Source organism: Haematobia irritans, chromosome 5, assembly GCF_050003625.1.
Source record: "Haematobia irritans isolate KBUSLIRL chromosome 5, ASM5000362v1, whole genome shotgun sequence".
NCBI classification, from domain to species: domain Eukaryota; kingdom Metazoa; phylum Arthropoda; class Insecta; order Diptera; family Muscidae; genus Haematobia; species Haematobia irritans.
Window position 1 is genome coordinate 20,882,036 of NC_134401.1, and position 20,070 is coordinate 20,902,105.

The following is a 20,070-nucleotide window of genomic DNA, read 5'->3' on the forward strand; positions in this document are numbered from 1 at the left end:
GTCCCATGGTGCAATGGTTAGCATGCCAGACTTAAGCACATTCTATCCCAATAATACGTTCTATCCCAGTTTCGCCAATTCCTCACAAAGTAATATGAATACCAATCTCCCCGGTCAGTTAATTGTAGAAACGGTTTGCTTGAGTAATTCCACTTGGAGATATAGAACTGTCAATTAAGTAATTTCAAGCTTTATTCAAATAAGGTATATATAAGCTTTGCATTGATTTAATTAAGATCTATTAACTATACACCATAAGCTGTCATATTTTTCGCTTAGGGGCGATGCAAATGTTTATATGCAGTGTAATTGAATTATTTTTCATAATATTGCGCATTCGAAAGTGTGAGGGTATATTTTTTTGTAGTCATATAAGGCGCAAATACCTAAATAAATTCAGGCAAGCAAGCATTCATATTTTAAAAATCCACATACTTACTTCAGTTTCATGCAGGCTCAGTTTTTGTGAGGCGGAAATCTTAATTAAAGTGTCTCTACACTTATTGTGTGATTTGCTTTAATTTTAAAACGCTTAAATCATTTCGATAATATCATCTCGCCGAAAACAAGAAATATGTACGATCAGCCAAAGGTAAATAACGAGCGGTAATGTCAATCCACACTTAATTGTTTGATAATTTGTGTATGGGAAAATGAGTGCGAACAGTAGGTATTACAAATTTGTGAGAATATGTGTCATTCACTCAGTTATTCGCATTTGCTTTTTATTAAACTTGAACATTTTCCAACTTGATATTAGAGAATTATTATGCCCGCTTATGTTTGTGGTGGCTCCATTATTTTTATTATACTTATATTTAATTATATTTTAAATATTAAAATTTCAATTTTCATCAAGTAACCTTAGATTTGAATTTTCTTATTTGTGTTTGTATTCATGTAACTTTATTATAATCAAACCAAACTAAATATTTTAACAAAGTAGTTTTAACATTACATTTCTTGTCAAGTATGCTAGCATAATATATTTCTGTTTTAATGTTTGAATTTTGCAAGAGAATCTAGTAGGCATTGCATTTTGGTTGCTTGCCTTAATTTTCCAATACATATTTTTTGAGTTAGTTAAAAAATATTTGTAGACGTGTTAAAAAGAAAAAATAAATATACCATCTTTTTTTGTAAAATTTGTGTTTTAATTTTTGAATTACAAAATACCACGTCAATTAGTGTTTTAATTTTTGAATTACAAAATACCACGTCATGTTTATCCCCAACCCTATTACTTATCACCGTTTATTGTCCACATAATTTAATAAAGAAGTGGAATCTCTGAAATAGCGTCAATGTGTAAATATAACTGTAGCAATAGGCGTTTTTTTGTTCTTTCCGAGTGTTTTGGATGAAAATATAGCATATTTTTTAATATTCAACATTGTAGTTGACTAGAAACGTGTAATATCTTGTTATGTGTTGAGTTATTTGAAGATGAAAGAATTTCCACGTTGCCTGGCACCAACAAAAGTGCCTAGTATGGATCTCTAGCGGAAATTTCGTTTACATGCCGATAATGCAGTTGTTGGCGTGTATTTCTTTTCTTTGCACATTGCAAAGTCTAAACGGTCGATAATAATTCCGGTCGGTAGCTAAACTAGCTAGGGTAGCGGAAATTTTGCTGGAGTTTTCATATAAACATTCAAATCAAGTAGATTTGTTACCATGTAAACACTTGTAAATAAGCAGTACGTGTTGCCAACTTCCCTACAATCACAAAGCTGAGTGAGTTGGGAACTTAGGTAGGGGCAAATTTGCCGCCGCCACAAAGTATGCTAAATATTTTTAAGGTTTGTATAACAAAGTATAATTTTATAGGAAGTACAGTGGTTGGCAATAGAATCCATTCTTGATTTTCTCCTTATAAAAAAATTTAACAAAATTAAATGGTCTCCAAATGCACTCATTTTATTGTCAGGAGAAAAAAGGCTTGTGGTTGTGATAATAAGTAATATTTAAATACCTGGGGAATATTAAAAGGTCAATTGATAATAGCGTTGCCAAACTCCATAATTTTAATATGCTAATCATTGCCAAATTCAATTAATTTATGCAAGTCTGTTAGATAGGACTAACTAATACGGAATGGTGATTTGTAAAACATTTTATTTTTTATTACGGCAATAATTAAGGATCAACGCCATTTACGGTCATTGAACTGATGCCGAAACTGCAACTATGTCTATAGAAAATTTTCTCAAAATTTTATTTCTATAGAAAATTTTGTCAAAATTTTATTTCTATGGAAAATTTAATCAAAATTTTATTAGTATAGAAAATTTTGTCAAAATTTTATTTCTATAGAAAATTTTGTCAAATGTTTATTTTTATAGAAAATTTTGTGAAAATTTTATTTCTACAGAAAATTTTGTAAAAATTTATTTCTATAAAAATTTTTGTCAAAATTCTATTTCTCTAGAAAATGTTGTCAAAATTTTATTTCTATAGAAAATTTTGTCAAAATTTTATTTCTATAGAAAATTTTGTCAACATTTTACTTCTATAGAAAATTTCGTCAAAATTTTATTTCTATATAATATTTTATCAGAATTCTATTTCTCTAGAAAATTTTGTAAAAATTTTATTTCTATAGAAAATTTTGTCAAAATTTTACTTCTATAGAAAATTTAGTCAAAATTTTATTTCTATAGAAAATTTAGTCAAAATTTTATTTCTATAGAAAATTTTGTCAAAATTTTATTTCTATAAAAAATGTCAAATTTTTATTTCTATAGAAAATGTTGTCAAAACTTTATTTTTATAGAAAATATTGTCAGAAGTTTATTTTTATAGAAAATGTTGTCAGAAGTTTATTGCTATAGAAAATTTTATCAAAATTTTATTTCTATAGAAAATTTTGCCAAATTTTTATTTCTATAGAAAATTGTCTATAGAAAATTTTCTCAAAAATTTATTTCTATAGAAAATTTTGTCAAAATTTTATTTCTATGGAAAATTTAATCAAAATTTTATTAGTATAGAAAATTTTTTCAAAATTTTATTTCTATAGAAAATTTTGTCAAATGTTTATTTTTATAGAAAATTTTGTGAAAATTTTATTTCTACAGAAAATTTTGTAAAAATTTATTTCTATAAAAATTTTTGTCAAAATTCTATTTCTCTAGAAAATGTTGTCAAAATTTTATTTCTATAGAAAATTTTGTCAAAATTTTATTTCTATAGAAAATTTTGTCAACATTTTACTTCTATAGAAAATTTCGTCAAAATTTTATTTCTATATAATATTTTATCAGAATTCTATTTCTCTAGAAAATTTTGTAAAGATTTTATTTCTATAGAAAATTTTGTCAAAATTTTACTTCTATAGAAAATTTAGTCAAAATTTTATTTCTATAGAAAATTTAGTCAAAATTTTATTTCTATAGAAAATTTTGTCAAAATTTTATTTCTATAAAAAATGTCAAATTTTTATTTCTATAGAAAATGTTGTCAAAACTTTATTTTTATAGAAAATATTGTCAGAAGTTTATTTTTATAGAAAATGTTGTCAGAAGTTTATTGCTATAGAAAATTTTATCAAAATTTTATTTCTATAGAAAATTTTGCCAAATTTTTATTTCTATAGAAAATTGTTGTTAAAACTTTATTTTTATAGAGAATTTTGTCAGAAGAAAATTTTGTAAAAATTTTGTTTCTATAGAAAATTTTATCAAAATTTTATTTCTATAAAAATTTTTATTAAAATTTTATTTCTATAGAAAATTTTGTCAAAATTTTATTTCTATAGAAAATTTTGTCAAAGTTTTATTTCTATAGAAAATTTTATTTCTATAGAATATTTTATCAAAATTCTATCTCTCTAGAAAATTTTGTCAAAATTTTATTTCTATAGAAAATTTTGTCAAAATTTTATTTGTATAGAAAATTTTGTCAAAATTTTATTTCTATAGAAAATTTTGTCAAATTTTTATTTCTACAGAAAATATTGTCAAAACTTTATTTTTATAGAAAATGTTGTCAGAAGTTTATTTTTATAGAAAATGTTGTCAGAAGTATATTGCTATAGAAAATTTTGTCAAAATTTTATTTTTATAGAAAATTTTGTCAAATTTGTATTTCTATAGAAAATTGTTTTTAAAATTTTATTTTTATAGAGAATTTTGTCAGAAGAAAATTTTGTAAAATTTTTGTTTCTATAGAAAATTTTATTTTTATAGAAAATTTTGTCAAAATTTTATTTCTATAGAAAATTTTGTAAAAATTTTATTTCTGTAGAAAATTTTGTCAAAATTTTATTTCTATAGAAAATTTTGTCAAAATTTTATTTCTATAAAAAAATTTTGTCAAAATTTTGATTTCTTTAGAAAATTTGGTCAAAATTCTATTTCTATAGAAAATTTTGTCAAAATTCTATTTCTATAGAAAATTTTGTCAAAATTCAATTTCTATAGAAAATTTTGTCAAAATTCTATTTCTATAGAAAATTTAGACAACATTTTATTATACTGGGTGAAAATATTAAATGTTCCCCAAAAAAAGCTCCAATTAGTTTATTTTGTTCTTTGAATACGATCGTTACAACTCGGCGCGTACATTGTTACTATAATTTATTAAAAGCATTGCCAAACATATCCTATGTCGTACATCAGAATTGCCAAGTAATGTGAATTTAAAATAAAGCTGTTAGTTTGATTCGTACCAATCCGTTAAGCAACAGCTGGGGTCTGTTATATTCCGCTATGATTATTCCTCTTGCATATGGAATAGTTCTCTTAAATTTTTGCAGAATTGCCAAGCATAGCGAATATCTCCCATATAAATTTGTTAACCATTCAGCTGCTGTATATTATGACTAATCCATATATAAAAGAGAGGACATAATACTCTTAAATATCTGCTATTTATTGAGTAGGTGATTTTATAGTAGAACGATTACTCTCCATTCAAATCGATGAAACCACTATTTGTTTACTTGACTTAAGGACAGCGTAAGAAAAGGACCACCAACCAATGTGACCATATGACCCATCTTCGATTAAATTTAAATATAAAAATGACGCATTACTTTCAAATTGATTGTGCTGTTTAATTGAAAGGGAACATATAATAGTTTCCAGTAGTTCCATTCATGTTTAAATGAATGGGATATTAGGGTGTCACAACAGTTATGAATGATAATGGACCAATGGAATTGATTTAACGATGCATAAACTTCACTTTAAAATTTTTTTTCTTCAAATTTAGGGTATGCATTTTTGAAATTTTCTAAAGTCGTATCTCATTAAAGCAAGGCAAATTTTCTTTAAAGTAAAGAAACACATTTATAATTTAAATAAATAATTTTTAATCGGTAACAATACCAAAATTTCAAGAGCTGATCAAAATATTTGGATTCAAGTAATTTTGTTTTTTTGAGTGTATACTACCAGTATGTTTGGTTTAGAATATCTAACGAAGATTTTAGTTCTTTCTTATTTGTTGAATTTGAAATTACAAGCTCTTTGGCACACCCTTATATTTATATACAAATGGAAATATTTAACAATATGGTGTAATGAAATTTGTTGCACTATGGGAAAATATATGGTACATAGAGAAATACTTAGAAGGTCACAATCAGCCAACAACTCTAAGGTACAATATAGATGGGAAACTTTTTTTTTAGTGCGCATCTTCAAAATAGGAACTATTGTTGTTTTAGTAAATAATATATATAGTAGACGTACTTAGGTTATGTGTTTTGTTTTTCCATATTTTGGGAGATTTAGTTTTATATAACATTGTCGAAACCAAAGTATTGACGTTTTCTGATGTTATTTAAGTGTGGTTGAAATAAAGTTTCAATGATGAAATTTAATTTGAGATTCACTTTTATCAGCATGTGATTCATTTATTTACTGCAAAATATGCACCCGAACAAAATGTAATACAATTATACATATATACAGATAATAAATATTAACTTAATAAGAAATTAACCTTAATTCTGGGAATGAGAACTGGAGGGATACTATATGTTAATTGTATAAAAAAAATAATATTGTATTATAAATTTTCATGAAATTGTCGAAAAATATTTATTTATTTGTATAATATCGATATAATATCGATAACGGCAATTGTAATACACTTTAGTCCAAATTTTCTAAAATTAAACCATATTTTCCTTCATTGTGAATTCACTTTTGTTTTGAGTATATATAGATTATTATAAAAAAGGTCATTTCTAAAGAAATAAAGTTTTGTCAAAACTTTATTTCTTTAGAAAATGTTTTCAAAATTTTACTTCTATACAAAATTTTCTCAAAATTTTATTTCTATAGAAAATTTTGTCAACATTTTATTTCTATAGAAAATTTTGTCAAAATTTTATTTCTACAGAAAATTTTGGCAAAATTTTATTTCAATAGAAAATTTTGTCAAAATTTTATTTCTACAGAAAATTTTAGCAAAATTTTATTTCAATAGAAAATTTCGTCAAAATTTTATTTCTGTAGAAAATTTCGTCAAAATTTTATTTCTATAGAAAATTTTTTCAAAATTTTATTTATATAGAAAATGTTGTCAACATTTTATTTCTATAGAAAATTTTGTCAAAATTTTATTTCTATAGAAAATTTTGTTAAAATTTTATTTCTATAGAATATTATATTAAAATTTTATTTCTATAGAAAATTTTATTCCTAGAGAACATTTTGTCAAAATTATTTCTTTTGTCGAAATTATTTCTTATTTCTAATGAAGATTTTCAAAATTTTATTTCTGTAGAAAATTTTGTCAAAATTTTATTTCTGTAGAAAATTTTGTCAAAATTTTATTTCTATAGAAAATTATGTAAAACTTTTTTCTATAGAAAATTTTGTTAAAATTTATTTCTATGAAGATTTTCAAAATTTTATTTCTGTAGAAAATTTTGTCACAATTTTATTTCTATAGAAAATTATGTAAAATTTTTTTCTATTGAATATTTTTGTCAAAATTTTATTTCTATAGCAAATCTTGTCAAACTTTCATTTCTATAGAAAATTTGGTCAAAATTTTATCTCTATAGAAAATTTGGTCAACACTTTATTTCTATAGAAAATTCTGTCAAGATTTTATTTCTATAGAAAATGTTTTCAAAATTTTATTTCTATAGAAAATTTTGTCAACATTTTATTTCTATAGTATATTTTATCAAAATTTTATTTCTATAGAAAATTTTATTCCTAGAGAACATTTTGTCAAAATTATTTCTTATTTCTAATGAAGATTTTCAAAATTTTATTTCTGTAGAAAATTTTGTCAAAATTTTATTTCTATAGAAAATTATGTAAAATTTTTTTCTATTGAATATTTTTGTCAAAATTTTATTTCTATAGCAAATTTTGTCAAACTTTTATTTCTATAGAAAATTTTTTCAAAATTATATTTCTATAGAAAATTTGGTCAAAATTTTATTTTTATAGGAAATTTTGTCAAAATTTTATTTCTACAGAAAATTTTTTAAAAATTTTATTTCTATAGAAAATTTTGTCAAAATTTTATTTCTAATGAAGATTTTCAAAATTTTATTTCTGTAGAAAATTTTGTCAAAATTTTATTTCTATATAAAATAATGTAAAACTTTTTTCTATAGAAAATTTTGTCAAAAGTTTATTTCTAATAATTTTTTTTCAAAATTTTATTTCTATAGAAAATTTTGTCAAAATTTTATTTCTATAGAAAATTTTTTCAAAATTTTATTTCTATAGAAAATTTTTTCAAAATTTTATTTCTATAGAAAATTTTTATTTCTAATGAAGATTTTCAAAATTTTATTTCTGTAGAAAATTTTGTCAAAATTTTATTTCTATATAAAATTATGTAAAACTTTTTTCTATAGAAAATTTTGTCAAAAGTTTATTTCTAATAATTTTTTTTTCAAAATTTTATTTCTATAGAAAATTTTGTCAAAATTTTATTTCTATAGAACATTTTTTCAAAATTTTATTTCTATAGAAAATTTTATTTCTAATGAAGATTTTCAAAATTTTATTTCTGTAGAAAATTTTGTCAAAATTTTATTCTATAGAAAATTTTTTAAAAATTTTATTTATGTAGAAAATGTTGTCAATCTTTTATTTCTATAGAAAATTTTGTCACAAATTTTATTTCTATAGAAAATTTTGTCAAAATTTTATTTCGAATGAAGATTTTTAAAATTTATTTCTGTAGAAAATTTTGTCAAAATTTTATTTCTTAGAAAATGTGGTCAAAATTTTATTTCTATAGGAAATTTTGTCAAAATTTTATTGCTATAGAAAATTTTTTCAAAATTTTATTTCTATAGAAAATTTTGTGAAATTTTTATTTCTATAGAAAATTTTGTCAAAATTTTATTTCTATAGGAAATTTTGTCAAAATTTTATTCTATAGAAAATTTTTTAAAAATTTTATTTATATAGAAAATGTTGTCAACCTTTTATTTCTATAGAAAATTTTGTCACAAATTTTATTTCTATAGAAAATTTTGTCAAAATTTTATTTCGAATGAAGATTTTTAAAATTTATTTCTGTAGAAAATTTTGTCAAAATTTTATTTTTATAGAAAATTATGTAAAACTTTTTTCTATAGAAAATTTTGTCAAAAATTTATTTCTAATGAATGTTTTCAAAATTTTATTTCTGAAAAAAATTTTGTCAAAATGTTATTTCTATAGAAAATTATGTAAAATATTTTTCTGTAGAAAATTTTATTTCTATAGAAAATTTTGTCAAACTCTTATTTCTATAGAAAATTTTGTCAACATTTTATTTCTATAGAAAATTTGGTCAAAATTTTATTTCTATAGAAAATTTTTTCAAAATTTTATTTCTATAGAAAATTTTGTCAAAATTTTATATCTATAAAAAATTTTGTTAAAAATTTTATTTCTACAGAAAATTTTGTTAAAATTTTATTTCCATAGATTTTTTTTTTCAAAATTTTATTTCTATAGAAAATTTTATTGCTATAGAAAATTTTATTTCTATAGAAAATCTGCGGAGTACATCTTAGGTGGAGATAAATATTTTGCAAAATTTACCAAAACATCAAGAATTGTATCAATCTACCAAACAGTAAAAAATCTACCATTTTTGGTAGAATTCTACCAAGTGTGGCAACCGTGATTAGAATACCTACAACTAGAACACATGACATATTTCTTTGAGCGTAAAAAGTATCAATAGCCCCAATATACATTAAAACCGAACTTAAGACATTGTTTCACACCTTACACCATTGTATAGAAATACCTTGCAAATTTATTATTATAACACATTTAAATTCATTTTAACAACTTAGAGCATTTTCAATGAGTCATATGATTGTTTTTATTAATGACGTTTCTCTCAACTAAACCTACGTTATTTTTTTTTTAATTTGAAAATGACCTACACACTCATAATGCATTAAGGTGATGATGATGTCAGATATATTGTTGTTGTTGTATTATAGCTCTTCGAATATTCATATGTAAAAAAAAAACATGCATTAGAAATATTTTGACAACGTCAACATCTGGTTACCATAAAAACCAGTATTACAGCTCCTCTCTTCTATTGTGAACAATCAAATGATGATGGGATTTCTCTTGAACTTAGCTGTACACAGCTAATAACAAAACTAATGCGGGTCGAAGACTCTGAGAGAAAGCACTGATATATCTGTGTGTTTTTTTGTAGTCAAAGAAATACTGTTAAGAGATTGTTGTTATTAAACTTGTACAGTCAGTCGTTTGTGGAAAACCGCCGAGTAAAGACGTCGTTGTCAAAACAAGTGAACATAAGAAAATTTAAAAATCATCCATAATGCCAATCAGTAAGTCAAAGTTTTGTTTATTTTCAAAAAATAAATTTATATGTAAAAAAGTGTGATTTATAGAATATATATCAGTGTTGTTTTAAGTGGCCCAATTTTGTATCGAGGAAAATAAGGTGTGTTTTCAATGTGAAGTTATGACCCCATACTTGAGAGTTGCTGGTTGGCACTTTTCCAAAAAGAAAATACCACAAAAGAAAATAAGAAAAAACACACACACAAATTCATTTAGTTTTATTTTTTTATATTTAAAATATATGTTCCTAGCATTTTCTTGCATATTTTGCTGAGAGTGTAGAATTTTGTTTTTTTTTTTGTGGTTAAGCAAATGAAAGTGGGAAAACAATATTCAAAAATATATATTCCAAATACATGCCCGATATTTGGTTTTTATATATAAAAAAAAAATAATATAATAAAAACGTTTAAATATTTAGAATTTAAAAATACTTTTTAACAATGTAAAAGATGCGATATCATAACATTTCTTTGTTTGCAATTAATTAAGAAAATAAATTAAAATAATATGATTATAATCTATTATTGCCACAATTGCTAAGGCATTCCAGCATACATCTAGACATACATAGAATAAACATCTAGTAGTAACATTTGTTGTTTGTCATTCAGCAATGGCCTTAAATATTCAACATTCCAGTTCTCCAGTAGCTTTCATCCAAAAACAACTGCATAGGATGATGATCAGTACCGGCGTAAGCCACCACCATACCGATCACACTGTTTTAATTATCATTATAATCGTCTGAATGATCATTATTCTCGTTTGTGAGATTTTGCGAATTACTTTTGGTACTTACCGCCTACCTCCGTCCCTCCCTATTCTATGTATATACATGCTCACATTGATTGATGTTCATTAGATAGGGTCGCGAAAAAAAGTTCATGCAGTCACCCCCCAGTTTTGTAGCATATTTGAAGACAATTTCAGAACACTAAAACTTTTTTTTTTCCGTGCACCCTACGACCCCCCGAAATGCAATTTACTGTGCTGTGTCGTCATTTGAAGTCCGATCGAAAAGAAACGCATATCGTTGTTCATGGTTGATCAGGGGCTATATTTCGTGCATTGGTCATTTTTGACTCCGACGTCAAATTTGATTTTTAATTTTTTTATTTCGCTTCGTATACCCCTATGATGCCCATTTCTTATAACCATTATAAAGGTCTTATCAAAATATGAAACTTTTGCTTTGGAAGTATTTAATTATATTCATAAACAAAAAAGTTACAGAGATTTTAAAAAGTCAATAGGTCACCCTACACCATCAAATAGCTTTTGCTGTGTTGTCATGATATCCGATCGAAACCACATGCACATCGTTATTCACATCTACGAAATTAATTTGAAAGGTATTTAATACACACAAACTGTTTATCTGTAAATTTCTAACCGTATCATTGTATACATACTCGTTGTGTGCACTACGGCATTTTCTGCGTTATGCAAAGTGCATGTGTTTTAGAACAATTTGAGAACAGTAGGCTCTCAAATCGTTCTAGCAAAAAATCTAACAAACACTTTCGCTACATGATTTCTTAAGTCTGTCCATATTTTTGTGAGAGAAGGCTGTTGATAGTATTTGAAAAAAGTGAAAACAAAATGAAATTCGAAGCTCGGGATATCGACAAAACTAAATTACCAACAAATCATCAAGTTATTGAATTCCTTTTATATTTAAAGAAAGCAGGCACCGCAAGTGTTAAAAAAATAAAAAGCTTACATGTTATATACAAGTTGCAATAAAAGTGGTAACAGAATTGTGGAAAATTACGAAGATTCCAATTGTCGGAAATACATCAATTAGAAAATTATTGATAAACCTTATAAATAAACGTGATGAAATAATAAGGAAACACTCAGTGTACTTGCAAACGGAATGGAAAACCTTATTTCGAATTTCGCAATGTAAGTGTAGAATTGAACTTAATAAAAAATGCAGCTGCCCCAACATTAAAAAAATATCTCCAAATACGAAAAAGTTTTTTATTGATGAATGTGGACAAGAAAACGAAAAAAAATACGGCGTAGTCAGATGTTGAAAGGCAGAAATTTAACCAATGTGTAAGCAGCATAACGATCTTCGTAATTTTCCACAATTCCGTTACCACTAACTTTTATTGTTAGATTGATTGTTAGATTTTAAAACAGTAGGCTCTCAAGTTGTTCAAGCTAAAACACAAGAACTTTGCATAACGCAGAAAATGCCGTAGTGCACACAACGAGTATGTATACAATGATACGGTTAGAAATTTACAGATAAACAGTTTGTGTGTATTAAATACCTTTCAAATTAATTTCGTAGATGTGAATAACGATGTGCATGTGGTTTCGATCGGATATCATGACAACACAGCAAAAGCTATTTGATGGTGTAGGGTGACCTATTGACTTTTTAAAATCTCTGTAACTTTTTTGTTTATGAATATAATTAAATACTTCCAAAGCAAAAGTTTCATATTTTGATAAGACCTTTATAATGGTTATAAGAAATGGGCATCATAGGGGTATACGAAGCGAAATAAAAAAATTAAAAATCAAATTTGACGTCGGAGTCAAAAATGACCAATGCACGAAATATAGCCCCTGATCAACCATGAACAACGATATGCGTTTCTTTTCGATCGGACTTCAAATGACGACACATCACAGTAAATTGTATTTCGGGGGGTCGTAGGGTGCACGGAAAAAAAAAGTTTTAGTGTTCTGAAATTGTCTTCAAATATGCTTCAAAACTGGGGGGTGACTGCATCAACTTTTTTTTTTGCCTTAGGCCGTGACCCTACCTAATGTTCATACAACATAGTAGACAATAGAATAATAAAAAGAAAACTTCTGAAAAAATGATGTCATTTTAGTGAATGGATTTTGTTTGGCTGAGAATCAAATGGAATTAAAAAACAAAACTGAGCTTTTTTTTGAAGTTACTTCTCTTAGCAAGTTCCATGAATGACTCTAATTTTTTATCACTACTATATGTAGGATTCACTCACAGAAAAACGTCTGTTAATAATAGTAAAACACCATCAGACAGAGAACTGTTACATATTTTAACAGTTTCATTTTTAGTTAACAGCAACAAATCTGTTATTTAACAGCCTTGCTGATAAAAACTCTAGGGTTTGCTGAAAATAACTGCTATTGGATGATTTAAGAACATGGAGGCTAAAAATCTACAGGGCAAATGACACGAAATGTTATTAATTGAAAAAGGATTATTTTTTGCTCTAAAAAAAATCATGAACAGCGCGGTCATTTCAAAACGATCCGTTCATGAAAGTGAATCAACACACATGTGTTGTCAAACTGAGAACATATGGGGTCAATCTGACAACGTTAAAATAACACCATGCGTTGTCAAAACAACAACCAGCGTTCATGATCTGAAAACGTAATGGTTACGAATTTAAAAACAAAATTAAAAAAAGATTTCCGCTACCGTGACTCGAACTTGTGTCATCTGCACCATACGCGTTGACAGTCGCCTTAGCACATTTCACCACCGGCGGAGTTGCCATAACAACGTCTAAGGATTATTTTAAGAATTTTCATGGCTAAAGAAAAACGAAATCGTGAACATTCCGTTTTGATTTTTTGTCAACGTTTCAGTTTCATTTTGTCACCGTCCGTTCACGATTGCGGAACGCAATTTTTTCTATTAGTGTACAGACTATCTATTCTATGGTGTAAAATTGTAGAGTTGTAGGAACTTCTAAGGTTTTACATTGAACTTTATTTTCAATGTATCCTACATGGATACAATCTGTATCCATTCGAGTCGAGTCACCACCACGGTTGCCACAGTTGGTAGAATTCTACCAAAAATGGTAGATCTTCTAGTAAAAAATTCTTGATGTTTTGGTAGATTTTGACACTCCTCTCCTCTCCACCTAAGAGGTTTCACACATTTTCTATCCAAATAAAATTTGGACAAAATTTTCTATCGAAATAAAATTTTAACAAAATTTTCTCTAGGAATAAAATTTTGACAACATTTTTTCTAAGAGTAAAATGTAGACAATATTTCCGCTAGGAATAAAATTTTAACATATTTTTCTCTTGGAATAAAATTTTGAGAAAATTTTCTCTAGGAATAAAATTTTGAAATAATTTTCTCTAGGAAGTAAATTTCGACACCATTTTATCTAAGAATAAAATGTTGACAAAATTTTCTATCGAAATAAAATTTTAACAATATTTCCTCTAGGAATAAAATTTTGACAAAATTTTCTATAAGATAAAATTTTGATAACATTTTCTCTAAGAATAAAATGTTTAGAAAACATTTCTGTAGAATAAAAGATTAACATAATTTCATCTAGAAATACAATTTTGACAACATTTTCTCTAAGAGTAAAATGTAGACAATATTTCTGCTAGGAATAAAATTTTAACATAATTTTCTCTAGGAATAAAATTTTGACAAAATTTTCTCTGGGAATAAAATTTTGAAATAATATTTTTGAATAAATTTTGAATAAAATTTTGACAAAACTTTCTATATAAAATTTTGATAACATTTTCTCTAAGAATAAAATGTTGAGAAAACATTTCTGTAGGAATAAAATTTCGACACTATTTTCTCTATGAATAAAATGTTGACAAAATTTCCTCTAGGAATAAAATTTTAACATAATTTTCTCTAGGAATAAAATTTTGACAAAATGTTCTCTAGAATAAAATTTTGACAAAATTTTCTCAAGGAATAAAATGTTGACAATTTTTTTTATAGAAATAACATTTGGACAAAATATTCTCTCTGATTAAAAGTTTGATAAAATTGTCTCTAGGATTACATTTTTCACAAAAATTTTATAGTAAAAAAATTGTGGCGAAATTTTCTTTTAAAATAAAATTTTTACCAAATTATCTCTAAGAATTTTCTCTAAGAAATTAAAATTTTGACATAATTTTCTCTAGGAATAAAATTTCGACACCATTTTCTCTTAGAATAAAATGTTGAAAAAATTTTCTATCGAAATAAAAATTTGACATAATTTTCTCTAGGAATAAAATTTTGACATAATTTTCTCTAAGAATAAAATTTTGACAAAGGAATAAAATTTTGACATTTTTTTTGTAGAAATAACATTTGGACAAAATTTTTTCTCGGATTAAAATTTTGACAAAATTTTCTCTAGGAAGAAATTTTTGACAATATTTTCTATAGTAATAAAATTGTGACAAAATTTTCTTTAAAAATAAAATTTTGGCTAAGTTTTCTCTAAGAATAAAATTTTAACAAATAAAATGTTGGCGGACTTTTCTATACAAATAAAATTTTGACAAAATTTTCTCCAGGAATGAAATTTTGACAAAAATGTCTCTAAGATTAAACTTTTCACAAAATTTTCTCTAGGAATAAAATTTTGACAAAATATTCTCTAGGAATAAAGTTTTGACCAAATTTACTATTAGAATGAAATTTTTACAAACCTTTCTATAGGATAAAATTTTGTCAACATTTTCTCTAGGAATAGAATGGTGACAAAATTTTCTCTAGGAATAACATTTTGGCCAAATTTTCTCCAGGAATAAAATTTTTCCAAAAATGTCTCTAAGATTAAACTTTTTACAAAATTTTCTCTAAGAATAAAATTTTGACAAAAATGCCCCTAGAAATAAAATGTTGACAAAATTTTCTCTAGAAAAAAATTTTACAAAATTTGCTATTAAAATATTTTCTCTAGGAAATAGGAAAATGTTAACAAAATAAAATTTTGAGTTTTCAAGGAATAAAATTTTCCATAGATATAAAATTTTGATAAACTATTCTACAGAAATAAAATTTTGACAAAATTTTCTATAGAAATAAAATTTTGACAAAATTTTCTATAGAAATAAAATTGTGGCATAATTTTCTATAGAAAAAAATTTGTCGGAAATACGATTTTGGTAATCTTTACGCTGCTTTATTTGTATATAATATACCCCCTTTTTCAATTCATTTAACGAACGTACACAAATATTATTTAAATTACTTTCTCGTATTGTAGAAATTTTAACTAAATCACAATAATCCCCATGAACTAAAATAGAGTTAATTTGGCTTTATTGCCCTGGATGGCTCACTTTGTTTTTTTGAGTGTAAATGAAAAATCTTGTTTTGGTTCCGATTAAACAAAAAATGGGTACCCTGCGACAAATTAAGCATGCTCCTATGTTTTTTACTACCTCCATAAATAGTAACCATTAAATAACCTGATAGTCAGTTAACGCTCCAGTGATTTCGAATTTATCCACTGCCTTAAATTCAAACGATCGTGATGAGTCTTTCTTTTCACCACACAAGTTTCCAAAGCCGCGGTACAAACAACGATGGGAAAAGGTGGGCGATCAAAAATGTCGAACAAACTGCATACAAATGCGGTGAACCACAGTCAGTCCTCCTCCCAATGATAGACGCATTTAAAATAAGAAATTTACATATGAAATTTGTAACTATATTTATGACAGTGTGTTTAAAGAAATTTTAATATTCATAGGAACGTGAGAAATGTGATATTAAAACGTATGTATGTTTGAGTATTATCATATATGTACATCCAAAGAAAATTGTTAGTAGACATAGCGGAAAAGCCTTTTAAGTGATACTTCACGATTATTTTATTTAATTATTTACTAGAAATAAAATTTTGACACAATTATCTATAAAAATAAAATTTCGACAAAATTTTCTATAGAAATAAAATTTTGAGAAAATTTTCTATAGAAATAAAATTTGGACAAAATTTTCTACAGAAATAAAATTTTGACAAAATTTTCTATAGAAATAAAATTTTGACAAATTTTTTATAGAAACAAAATTTTGACAAAATTTTTTATAGAAATAAAATTTTGACAAATTTTTTATAGAAACAAAATTTTGAGAAAATTTTTTATAGAAATAAAAGTTTGACAAAATTTTCTATAGAAATACAATTTTTAAAAAAAAGTTCTATGGAAATACAATTTTTAAAAAAAAGTTCTATAGAAATAAAATTTTGACAAAATTTCCCACAGAAATAAAATTTTGACAAAATTTTCTATAGAAATAAAATTTTAACAAAATTTTCTATAGAAATAAAATTTTGACAAAATTTTCTATAGAAATAAAATTTTGACAAAATTTTCTATAGAAATAAAATTTTGACAAAATTTTCTGGAGAAATAAAATTTTGATAAAATTTTCTATAGAAATAAAATTGTGACAAAATTCTCTATAGAAATAAAATTTTGACAAAATTCTCTATAGAAATAAAATTTTGATAAAATTTTCTCATGAAATAAAATTTTGGCAAAATTTTCTTTAGAAATAAAATTGTGACAAAATTCTCTATAGAAATAAAATTTTGACAAAATCCTCTATAGAAATAAAATTTTGATAAAATTTTCTCATGAAATAAAATTTTGGTAAAATTTTCTTTAGAAATAAAATTTTGAAAAAATTTTCTTTTTTCACTTTGTTAATTTCTTATCTTTATATTCCGCAAAAATTAAGACCATGAACAAAAAAATAAAAAATCGGCGACGGAAACAGCATTCCATTTTATCGGTAATTTAATTGTTTACTTCAAAATTAAACATAATTTCTTCAAAACTCCATAAGAATATAAAAAATGTAAAGCAGTTATTATCCCCTGATAATTATTTAAAAGTTATTAATAATTAGCTAATGAGGATGTAGTTAATTTATTTCCTCCGTATTCGTAGTGCGATGATTTTTTTAAAAAAGTTCAATGACATTTTTTTAATTCGAAAATGAAAGCCCCCTTAGGCTGTTCACAACTTTGAGTCACTGTAATCACTCAAATACCATAGCAGAGAAAATATGTGTGAGTGTGTAAGAGTTTCGTAGAGAGAGAGAGAGAGACTTAGAGAAACACAAACAATATAAATACTGGCATTTCTAAGCTTTATTGTTCACCTAGCACAATCATTAACAATAGAGCGTAAATTAAAACTTCACATATAAATACCGAGGCAAACGACCCTCCCAAAAATGTTATGCTCTTCTCTGATGGCGACATACCTTCAGGCATACTAAATTCGTGTCTGTAGCACAATCTAGAAAACTCTATTTTTTGTTTAATGATCTAGGGGTTTAGAAATATCTTTTGTTTATAACAAAAGGGTACAGTTAAGTTTATTTTTTGTTTATTACAAAACTTATTTTGTTTTTCTTTTTTCTTTCTCTTCCTTAGCTGTTGAAACACCCGATCAACTTTCCTATCAATTCCACCCAGTTACCGGTGGATTATTCACTTTCAAAGTTCGTTGCGGTCATGATGCTCATTTGGCCTTGACTACCCAACCCAGCGAGGGTGATCCTATGTATGAGATCTTCATTGGTGGATGGGATAATAGCAAGTCTGTTATTCGCAAGAATCGCCAAAAGCCAGATGTGGTTGAAGTACAAACACCTGGAATTTGCGATGCTGGAGAATTCCGTGGTTTCTGGATTCGTTGGTATGACAATGTCATCGCAGTTGGTAAGGAAGGAGAGGGAACCGCTTTTATGACACATGAAGACCCCGAATTGTTCCAAGTACAATTTGTTGGTGTTTGCACTGGTTGGGGAGCATGTGGCTCTTGGTTAATTGATGGTAAGTTTTCAGAAGTTTTAAAAAAGGACAAAAAAATTAACCCCTATTATTTTCCAACAGAACCTGAAACTGCTGTAGCCTCAGCTCCTGTTATGGGCTTTTCTGCACCACCAGCCACTGGTGGTCCCGCTGGCCAATGGGTACCCGCTGCAAATGGTGAAATTCCACCCCAAGCCATGCAAGGTGGTTTCGATGGCAGTGAACAATTGTACATCGCTCGTGCCACGCATGAGGGTGATGTTATTCCTGGAAAACTTCATCCTTCCCATGGCGTATGCTATGTGGCCTATGGCGGTGGTGAACATGGCCACAATGAATATGAAGTATTATGCGAGGGCTTTGGCACTTGGATTCCTGTTAATGATGGTAACATCCCACCAAATGCTGTCCAAGCCGGACAAACAGCTGACGGTGAGCCCCTAATGATTGGACGTGCTACACACGATGGTACCATAACTGTTGGAAAGGTACAACCTTCACATGGCTGCTGTTACATTCCCTATGGTGGTGAGGAATTGGCTTACAAAGAATTTGAAATCTATGTTAGTCAATAAACACCACACTATAACTTTAAACTATGTCCAGCTCCAAACACAGCAATCATAGACACTTTAGTAGGATGTTTTTGCACCACGACTCCAGTTAATTATGTTGTTTAGAGATTATCATGTTTTTTCGGGACAAAATTGTATTAGCATTAAAAGTGTAGAACATTACGCATGCGTATACGCCCAAATTAAAATCTCTCCCCCATTTGATATTGTATTCCGTTGTTATCGGGATAATCTCATTAAAAGAAAATAATATTATTTATGTAACTGTATTAATTTATATATAATTTATATATATTTTGCAAAATATTTGTCAATTAAAAAAATAAAAAAATAAATAAAAAAAAAGAAATAAAAAACGAAATAACGTAATCGTAGTCAATTCACAATGATTTTGCTTGTTTACATGTGTGTGCATTACAAACACTTGTTTACACGATTCATTTAACTGTTCACACGATTCAATCAATTGTTTACATGATTTAATCAATTGTTCACACGATTCAATCAATTGTTCACACGGTCAGTAAATTTTAATTAAAAATGTTCTGATGGAGAATTTTATATTCTTTTACAAATTGTTGCTGTTTCTAAAGAAGAAGGGAATGAAAAGAAATAATAGACACATTAAAAAGACAATTATTCTAAAGAACAAATAGCGTCTATCTACCGTGAACAGACAAAGAACAACCTAAATACCTATGTTGGGGTCATTTTGTGACCCAAGCACGGGTGCACACTCGAGCCAAAAATAATCTACCAAAATATCGAGAAAATTTTACTAACAAGCTACCAAACAAAAAAACTTAAAGAAAATTTCCTTTCTATAGAAGATTTTATCAAAGCTTTCTTTCCATAGAAAATTTTGTCAAAATTTTGTTTCTATAGAAAATTTTGTCAAAATTTTATTTCTAAAATTTTAGTTCTATAGAAAATTTTGTTAAACTTTTTTATTTCGGTGGAAAATTTAGTCAAAATGTTATTTCTATAGAAAATTTTGTCAAAATTTTATTTCTTTAGAAAATTTTGTAAAAATTTTATTTCTATAGAAAATTTTGTAAAAATTTTATTTCTATAGAAACTTTTGTAAAAATTTTATTTCTATATAGGTAGAAAATT

The 20,070-nt window shown here is 25.9% G+C and overlaps 1 protein-coding gene across 1 annotated transcript; it reads left to right on the top strand.

The window, feature by feature from the left end:
* Positions 1-9,657: 9,657 nt before the first annotated feature.
* On the top strand, positions 9,658-19,323 carry LOC142238842 (uncharacterized). Its single transcript, XM_075310571.1, has 3 exons — positions 9,658-9,796; positions 17,999-18,400; positions 18,461-19,323. Exons 1-3 carry the CDS (start codon positions 9,787-9,789, stop codon positions 18,952-18,954), a joined length of 906 nt encoding a protein of 301 aa, XP_075166686.1. The 5' UTR covers positions 9,658-9,786; the 3' UTR covers positions 18,955-19,323.
* The last annotated feature ends 747 nt before the right edge of the window (positions 19,324-20,070 follow it).

Coding starts and splice junctions, on each gene's coding strand:
- LOC142238842 (XM_075310571.1), top strand. Junction 18,401..18,460: donor TGGCTCTTGGTTAATTGATG/GTAAGTTTTCAG, acceptor ATTTTCCAACAG/AACCTGAAACTGCTGTAGCC.